The following is a 10,133-nucleotide window of genomic DNA, read 5'->3' as shown; positions in this document are numbered from 1 at the left end:
GAACAGTTTTAGATAAATTTGTCTATATACATCTAAACCTAACGGTACACTCCTTGACCTTTATAATGCTGCCTCCATCTTGGTCATATTCCTCGTATCGAACAACGATAACGACTGCTGATAATCATTTTGCAATTAGGAACCAGACTTGTTCTTCCAGCCTCGGTTTGGTAACATTGATATCAATGGGAGAAATTCAAGATGGCTGCATCGTGATTTAAAAGGTCTATAGTGTCCACCATAGCTATACCAAAAAAACACAATATTTGGCTTAAAACAATATTTTGACAGATGATATACCATCCATATTTATACACTGGTTTGAAATCAATCCAATTAAGATATCTACTTTTAAAAGATTCTTACACAAACAAAATGGAAAGACAACTTGATGATCAATAAAGATTTGGCTTAAACAAAAAAGAAGACATTTGTTCTAAAATAATATCACACAGCGTAGTTATAAATCACACACAGAAATTCAAAAATGTTGCCTAGTAAACCTCTCCCTCACCTCTCTTTAAATTAAAACCCCCAAGACGATTTCTTAGATTTCTCAATTTAAGTCTTCTGAGCTTTCTCCCCTATATAACCTGGAGAATAATTACCGATCGGAGATTTCATTTCCTGGTTTAATTGTGAGGAAGCTTCCCCGATTTACCGGGACTACCCCCCCGGGATCCGCTGTGGGGATCCGCTAGGGGCGGGATCGGCGCGGGATCCGCCCGCGGTTTCCGTAGCAATTTAATGTGTAAGTGTTCGGGAGCTCACCAGTGCTTTATTGTTTAAAGGCAGTGGACACTATTGGTAATTTACTCAAAATAATTATTAGCATAAAACCTTTCTTGGTAACGAGTAATAGGGAGCTGTTGATAGTATAACAAATTGTCAGAAACGGCTCCCTCTGAAGTAACGTAGTTTTCGAGAAAGAAGTAGTTTTCCACGCATTTGATTTCGAGACCTCAGATTTAGAATTTGAGGTCTCGTAATCAAGCATCTGAAGCACACAACTTCGTGTGACAAGGGTGTTTTTTCTGTTATTATTATCTCGCAACTTCGACGACCAATATAGCTCAAATTTTTACAGGTTTGTTATTTTGTGCACATGTTGAGATACACAAAGTGAGAAGACTGGTCTCAGACAATTTCCAATAGTGTGCAGTGTCTTTAATAAACCCATTGTTGTCAGGAAGGGTTAGATTTTCATGTGTTTCTCTCTCCTCTGTCATTTCCTTCTTTGTCTTCAACTCAAGGTGAGACAAATCAGGGCCAACTTGAAGGAGGAGGAGGCAGGATGAGCTCAATAAGAATAAGATATTGGTATCACAAAGGCACTGGACATGTTTGGTAATTACTCAACAAAAGTAAACCAACAAAACATGCAGTTGGTTTTTGATGCGTTTAGGGATGGGTAAGATTAAAGACATTTCCAAAAGATTGTACATGAACACTTTTGGTAATTGTTAGAAAGCTTTTGATAGCATAAAACATTGTCAAAAATTACTCTCTCTCTAAAGAACATAGAATGTGAGAAAGAGGTAATTTCTAACTGAAATTATGGAATCTGAGATTGAAAGCACACACATTTTGTGAAACAGGGGTGTTGTTTCGCTGACCAATTGAGCTCAAAAGTTCACATATAACGTTATGTTGATACAAGCATGTATGTTGGGATACACCAAGTGAGAATATTGGTCTTTGTCGTGTATTAGCAAACGTGTAATTTCCTTAAATAAGAATAACATGTTGGTGGTCAGTGCAGTTCCAAACATCGCTTTGGCACGTTGAAATACATATTCAATACATAATGAGCTAGCAAATTAATCAACCAATTTGGCATTTATTTTATGGGTCAGAGATAATTTCTGCAGCGTGTTGCGAAGGGGGGGGGGGGACAACAGATGTGACAGCACCTTTAAACCAACATAAACAAGTCGAGAAATCATCCAGATATGGTGTAAACAAACAATTGGTAAGTTTGTGAAAGTGTCCAGTGCCTTTTAAAGGCAGTGGACACTATTGGTAATTACTCAAAATAATTATTAGCACAAAACCCAACTTGGTAATGGGTAATGGGGAGAGGTTGATAGTACAAAACATTGAGAGAAACGACTCCCTCTGAAGTAACGTAGTTTTCGAGAAAGAAGTAATTTTCCCGAATTCAGCTCAAATTTTCACAGGTTTGTTATTTTATGCATAAGTTGAGATACAGCAAGTGAGAAGACTGGTATTTGACAATTACCAAAAGTGTCCAGTGTCTGTAAGCATACTTCCCTTTGAATTCGTTGATATTCATTTCAATTGAACTACCCTACTATCCAAATGGGTCAATGGATGACATGAATCTATGAGTTACTTAAATCAAGAGACTGCTCCGGAAGATTATGGGAGACTTAATTCTTAGATATCGTCATCTTTATATTTATGTTAAGTAGAAGATGACAGTTGGCAGAAACAACTTAAAGACACTGGACACTATTGGTAACTACTCAAAATAATCATAAAACTTTACTTGGTAACCAGGAATGGAAAACTGTCGATAGTATTAAACATTGTAAGAAACGGCTCAATCTGAAGTGTCGTAGTTTTTGAGAAAGAGGTAATTTCTTATTCAAATTTTAATCAGAAAGCACACATATTTTGGCAACAAGGTTTTTTTTTCCCCTTTCATTAGTCTCTTGCAACTTCGATACCAATAGTACAAACTTTCAAATAATATTTGTTATTTTATGCATATATAAATAATGGTATACACCAAGTGAGAATAATGGTCTTTGAAAATTTACCAAAGGTGTCCACTGACTTTAACTGCATTGTTTTCGGGGTTCTTCTAACCCTTAGGAGAACGTGGAAGATAACATTTCACAACTTAAAATTTGTCAAGACATATGAATTTACAACTGAAAAAAAGAAATGAAAGGATATTCGCCTTCTCATGGAATGACTCTGAAAATTGCATAGCTATTTTTTTTTATCTAACCAAAATATCAAAACAAAGCTTACTAATAACATAAAGGAAAATTTATGTACATGTACTTGATGTAATTTTTTTTTAACATATTATGATGTTGACATGTGCAATTCAGTTTTGCGAGTCATGAACTGCGAGTCATGTTTTAATAAACCATTTTTGAATTGAATGAATTGAATTGAATGTAGTTGACATTTACCAACAAACTGCTGTATCGACCATGGTACAGTAGTTTTAATATACATGCTGCGTACGTACTATTGCACCATATTGCAGGCAGGCACAATGCCTTCATCATTTAAAAACACACATTTGTGACAAATTAAAATGACAGACAGTATGAGGGTTGCTAATGAACTGTGTACATGTAGGTGCATTCACCACATGATATAACATTGCAGGCTGACATAGTTAATCAATTATCCAAAACCCCAGTGCATGAATGGTCAGACAGTACAAGGGGGTGAAAATGCATTCACCACATGAAATAATATTGGCATACATGTAGTATATAATTCATACAAAAAAAAATGTTCCAAACCACAGCGGATGATATTGAAGGTCTGTCAGTAGGACGGTTTTCTGAAAACTATGTAGACGTATCCCATAATATAACTGCAGGCTGGTATACATGTAGTTTTATTTTCCCTTAAAGGCAGTGGACACTATTGGTAATTGTCAGAGACTAGCCTTCACAGTTGGTGTATCTCAACATATGCATAAAATAACTAACCTGTGAAAATTTGAGCTCAATCGGTCATCGAACTTGCGAGATAATAATGAAAGAAAGAAAACACCCTTGTCACACGAAGTTGTGTGAGTTTGGATGCTTGATTTCGAAACCTCAAATTCTAAATCTGAGGTCTCCAAATCAAATTTGTGGAAAATTACTTCTTTCTCAAAAACTACAGTTCTTCAGAGGGAGCCGTTTCTCACAATGTTTTATACCATCAACCTCTCCCCATTAATCGTCACCAAGAAAGGTTTTATGCTAATAATTATTTTGAGTAATTACCAATAGTGTCCACTGCCTTTAAACTGCCATTCACATTTCAGGTTTCATTCACACACACCTTGCTCACACTTGATTTACTTACCATGTTTGTTTAACCATGGAGGTAGTTTCTACCTCCATGGTTTAATCATGGAAGTACCTCCATGGTTTAACAGAACACTATGTTTAACTATACATCCAAGTTGGAAATTGGTGATAACCCTTAGAATTCTTCTACAACTGCTGGGATGTGTTTTGGCGAGAACGAACATTATAATAAAAATGTTTGAGCATCAGACATATGTTAAGCATTTTGGCCAAAGGTTTTGCAACAGTGATTTCTAAAAATTATTTTGGCTGGTTAATTTCACATCAGAAACTCAACGGTAACCGTGATGCTGTTCTGTAAGGAACTGACTGTTCAGGATGATGCTGCGTCTGAGCTTATACTGTCAGGAAGATATCAGGGCCGGGAGCAGGGAGTTCTGCACTTACGTCAAGCGTATTTTACAGGTTAGCGGTGAATTTTGGCTTGTGTGCATGCAAGCTCCACGTTACTAGGCATTACAAGCTTACATGCTTACAAGGCTAGCACAGAAGCGGAGAATGGTGATCAGAAGTGCAGAATTTGGCGGTTAGCAGAGCAATCAAGTTTACGACCTGAGTATAGCTATGGTGGTTTAAAGAGATTCAGCAAAACATCAACAGTCAAAGGTAGGACCATTCCTACTTCTGGCACTTGTTCCCGACAGGCAGGAATCAATCATTATACTATACATCGAGTACAGCATGTTGCGCTACCATGGCTTTGCATTATAAGCTTGCATGTCAACACTTGTCCTTCTATTAACGCCAAACAATAGCTACCGGCCTTCGAATGTGAGTGACATGAGCAAGGTTTTGTCGAGGTGACGCTTATTCAACGACAATCCCACTCCATTATAGTGACCCAAGTGTTAATTTTACACTTGATTCCGATGGATTGCATCGCAGCGCAAAGAAAATCAAGGTCACTTGCAAGTCAACACTTGTCCTGCTTTTAACGCCAAACTAGCTTTAGCAACCAGCCTTAGGTCGCGGGTGACATGAGCACGGTTTTGTCGAGATGACAATTGTTCCAAGACAATCACTCTGATCCCGATGGTTGCAAGTCGACCTGAGGGCAACTGAACACGCCCCTGGTAGTAAAACCTTGAGGGAGGCAATCTTGTATTAATCTGCGGCACTACCTTCCGGAGACACTTCCTCCCGCTCCTCGCTGGCCCCAACTCCTCCGGTATCACTGCCTTCCGATCCCTCCTCATCATCCTCTTCCTCGTCTCCTGAATCGAGATCATTACTCCGTCGTTTCCGTCTGCTGTGTTGATGTGGTGAGCCAGATGATGAAGTCATACCATGAAGGGAAGCTTGGATCAAGGCGTCAACGTCTTCACCAGGACTGTAAATCAAACATTCAAAATATCTTGAATGAAGCTGGCTTTGGTGCAAAGCATAGACTGTTGGATTTCAATGAACTTTAACGATTTTAAAGATCGAGTTTGCTGTTGTGGTAATCTCTTTCTCTGAACAAAGACAGCCAGTTGAATCATTTTCAAAACTGATGCTGTAAAAAGTAAAGTCTGTCCTGAGAGAATTTATGACTCATCTTGTTGGGTTTATATCAGGTTTCCTTGGCATAAAATGACTGAAAATATTTCTATGTCAATCCATCGCATGTTCACCCCTGTTTACGCCGGTACCCACATGTACTCCTGGAACCAGGAACACTGGTGTGAACCCTTTTTTGATATTTATACTGGGTTCTTTTACATGCATTACACAACACACTGGACCAACGGCTTTACGTCCCATCCTAAGGATGCAGCAATATTGGTTAAATTTCTTGCTTAAGGACACGCGTGTCACCATTGGGACTTGTCACCATTGAGCCCACACTCAGCTGAATAGAAACGCCAGAGTTTGACTGTAGTGCTCTTATTCAATCGAGTCAGGTTCTCTTCTCTGCTCGGCCACGACACGCCAACTACAGCAAAATGATATTAAATGGTCACACAGTAGGAGCGTTAACTGTACATAAGAATCTCTCACCTGCCGTATTCATCACTGTCCTTCTCCATGCTGGATTCCAACACTCCTGGATAGATCTTACCGGAAGAGAGAGATGACTGAGACTTGTCGGATGCAGATCGCTCTGATGAGCGGCGAGTGATGAGACGCAGGAGTCCCTCGCAGAACTTCCTTCCCATCTCCTCCAGCATCCCGGTGGTGATCTGAAGACCCTGGAGGATGGGGTGTAAGAAAGACAGAAACATCTTGAAGAAATTATGCAAAGCTACTTGGGTAGGATTGTGTAGTGTCGTGTCCGAGTGTTCTAGGAAGATGGACTCGAGTGCTAGTATTCACAGATGGTGGGTTCGAATCTTGGCCTGGTCAATGGCAACATTTGTGTCCTTACACATCTGTACGTAGTGGTATATTTCCTTGCCTTCCACCTCTAAGACCCCAGTTGGAATCACGCCGAGGGTACTACATGTATGTGGATTAGGTTTTCAGTCCATACCTGACTGCATGGGTTTTTTCTTAAATAATTTTCTGTATTTTTAATTTCCTCCCAAATCTAAAACTGAAACTTCCTTGTCTTCTCTCTCCATTGCTACATGTGTACAAGTTTGGTATTCTGTGAATCCCTGGCTCACAACCAGAATAAATTATTAATTTTGGTTTTTACCCATACACTGATGTGTGTTAGCACTGTTTACTCAGTACTTTCCCAAGTCCTGTGAAAAAAATATCACAGGCATGTTACTCGGGTGGGATTCGAACCCACGACCCTTGCAATTCTAGAGCAGTGTCTTACCAACTAGACTACCGAGGTTGCACGGTAGCTAGAGGCAGTTCGAATCCTACATGTATGTTTTTGGCAGCGGTTACCGCAACGATAATAAGAGATGTAAATTTGCATCGGGGCTAAGGAATATTAATTTTGGTTTAAACCCATAAACACTCCACAGAATAAATAAAATAAAATAACACAAACTGGATGCATACCGACTCTCTATGATATAAAAGAGTATTGAGTAATAATATATCGAAGTAATATGAGTAATGGTGCACAATCATGTATCTACCAAACAAGGTACAAGTACAAGTACTCAAGGTGCTGAGTAAATGTATCGATCATGTCGGTGTACAAACTTTCAGAAAGATAGGTTATTGCACTTCCAGTGATGAATTCTGAGACCCAATTATTTAGCACTCTGCTGATCAGAAACACCAGAGTTTGAATTAAGTGCTCGGGCACGACACTTCCACGACACTTCCACTAATGGCACTAAACTAACCTTGTACTGTCCTTGGTCACAGCCGCAGTAAGTGCTCTCCATGGTATAGCTACGAGGCACCCTGAGCTCCTTCCATACTACCACCCTAGCTGTAGCTTCCTTGACCCTCTCTACTACAAAGCTACAGGAGCTTAGAGAGAATGCAGGCGCCAACTGGTTCAATATACGAGGAAGAGTCTGTGGAAAGAAACACAGATGAAAACATAACAACCCTCCTCCTGCCTGACTATTTACATGTAATATCAATTTTTTTTTCATTTAACTATTTTTTGCATTTATAATATGTCCTTTTGGTTGGTAAGCAGTTTGCAACAGCTAATTCTATTTTCTTATTTAATATCATCCACATTAATATATGACAGATGCATGGTACAACCTACAATCTTAAATCATGCATCATGTGGGGATTGTATCTACAGAGTACACAGTCAATCCTCCTACTGTCTGACCCTCCAATATTATCCACAGTGGTTTTAAATGGTAGATGCACTATGCCAGTTTTTAATATGTTTGAGCTGAATGTATCTACAAAGTACACGGTCAACCATCAATATTAAAACTGGGAGTTGGTTAATGGCTTTATTATCACACTCCCAGTTCGAGCATCTGATTGGAGGATTAGCGCGTACTGGAAGATAAACTGATTTAATAAAATATACTTTTTGGTCTGGTAACCTACATGCACATACATGTACTGTACAGCAAATCATGTGTAAACAAATTTATGAGATTGGGTGCAAGGCTGTGTATACCTTGTAACTGGTATCCTCTTGTCGGTTCCCATTCGTCAATGCTACGTCATCCACTAGCTGTGACTGGGCCTCGCTACATCCATACATAAATACATTCTTCCTTCTTGAATGGCCGTGGAAGTCACAGAATACCTGACAGGAAAACAAAAGGCTAGTTTGGTGATTGAAAAAACTTGACACAAAAGAAGAAGCGAAATATGTACGTGTGTAAGCAAATGGACTGTCAAAACTCGCACAGTTGTTATTTTTATAACTCTTGTATTTATGTTGCGCTTATGCAAAAAGTACTAATATGACTAGTGTGCTCGCCTGCCACGAAATGCTTTTGATTGTACCCGGTCACAATTTAGTAAACAACAGGTTACATGGTATACTGAGGGGAAAAACACAAAAGTTGTTCAAATGGTACACATTTTCCCCTATTTTTCATCTACTACGTGTACCACTAGTTTTTAAAGGCAGTGGACACTTTTAGTAATTACTCAAAATAATTATTAGCACAAAACCTTACTTGGTGACGAGTAATGGGGAGAGGTTGATAGTTAAAAACTTTGTGAGAAACCGCTCCCTCTGAAGTGACGTAGTTTTTGAGAAAGAAGTAGTTTTCCATAAATTTGATTTCACAGGTATGTTATTTTATGCATATGTTGAGATACACCAACTGTGAAGAGTGGTTTTTGACAATTACCAATGGTGTCCAGTGTCTTTAATAAATTATTTTAAGGGAAAAAAACCTTCAAAAGCTGTCATTTTAGGTTCAAAACGAAAGAAAAAAACAGGCACTGAAAGAGTTCAAAATAAAATACTGCAGATTTTTCTACAGACATCATGATACACACTTTTAACTTTGACTAATAGTGAAAGTGGGTGAGACGTTTACCATAGGATTCCTGTTGTTGATGGCTAGGTACTGTAGAAGACCCTTTGTATGGTAGATAGTCGGGTGGAGATCAGAGTTTGGAGCGTCCCATCGCCGGTTGAGATCCTCACCAACAAGAGAACATCGATGACTAGAATAAAGAAACACAACATGGAATTATTGCTAAGCTTCTAGTTAGGTTTCGTACAATTATTTTGTTAACTTTCAAGGCTCAAATACATGTATGACAATCTCCTGCTTATTTATCTGAACTTGTTCACCATTATTTCCACACTCGGACTACAAAGATAAAAACAACTGATGCAGGTTCAACCCGATGGACCAAAATATGGTAAACAGCCCATAAAAACCGTGCTTCAAAACAACATCTTCAAGATGTAAAATGGAGTTTGTAAGAATGTATGCATCACGCTTGAGTGGTGTGGTCAATTAATGCGGTCACCAGTGGTTGTTTATCAAGTTTATGTTCTAAATTTCGAGAGTCGATTGGATACGAAGCCTGGTGGCCACTTATTGAAGCTTTTTGACCATGCGATGGTCCCAGAGACCTACACCTTCATGACATGCATTCCATTCTAACTGACCTGCCATTGATGACACCATCCGGATTCAACATCGGAACGATCTTAAAGATGTAGGTATCCCTGAGGAGGCTCGCTGCAGGATGTGAGCTCATCAGGAACTTCAAGACCCCCTTCATTACCCAAGAACTGTTACTTTCTCCAGGATGCACACGCGATGATAGCAGGATATAGGGTCTACTTCCTGAAAATATCAAAGTATTGGACCAATGGATTGCGAGTAGATGTTTTCAATTTGCATCAGGGATAAACAGGCGTGACATTTATTTGGTAGGAGTATTTATTTTACATGTACATGTAAGTATACAGCCTTCCCTAGATGTACACATGGTGTAGGCTCTAAAGGCAAAGTATACATGGTAACTTTGGTTGTTTGAACCGTTTGATTCTTAAAGGCAGTGGACACTATTGGTAATTACTCAAAATAATTTTTAGCATAAAATCTTACTTGGTAACGAGGAATGGGGAGAGGTTGATAGTATAAAGCATTGTGAGAAACGGCTCCCTCTGAAGTGACGCAGTTTTCGAGAAAGAAGTAATTTTCCACGAATTTGATTTCAAGACCTCAAGTTAAGAACTTGAGGTCTCGAAATCAAGCATCTGAAAGCACACAA

The 10,133-nt window shown here is 39.0% G+C and overlaps 1 protein-coding gene across 1 annotated transcript in view; it reads right to left on the bottom strand.

The window, feature by feature from the left end:
- LOC139941581 (cytosolic carboxypeptidase 1-like) overlaps positions 1-10,133 on the bottom strand; it is a 39,369-nt gene continuing 29,236 nt past the window's right edge. The window contains exons 18-23 of the mRNA XM_071938147.1: positions 9,523-9,703; positions 8,939-9,068; positions 8,059-8,190; positions 7,307-7,483; positions 6,054-6,244; positions 1-5,403 (exon numbers count right to left, since the gene is read on the bottom strand). Coding sequence (XP_071794248.1) covers positions 5,178-5,403; positions 6,054-6,244; positions 7,307-7,483; positions 8,059-8,190; positions 8,939-9,068; positions 9,523-9,703 — 1,037 coding nt within the window. The 3' untranslated portion in view covers positions 1-5,177. The remainder of the gene's footprint in view (positions 5,404-6,053; positions 6,245-7,306; positions 7,484-8,058; positions 8,191-8,938; positions 9,069-9,522; positions 9,704-10,133) is intronic.

The sequence above is a fragment of the Asterias amurensis genome, chromosome 9, assembly GCF_032118995.1.
Source record: "Asterias amurensis chromosome 9, ASM3211899v1".
NCBI lineage: Eukaryota > Metazoa > Echinodermata > Asteroidea > Forcipulatida > Asteriidae > Asterias > Asterias amurensis.
This window is presented reverse-complemented; position numbering and strand designations above follow the sequence as displayed.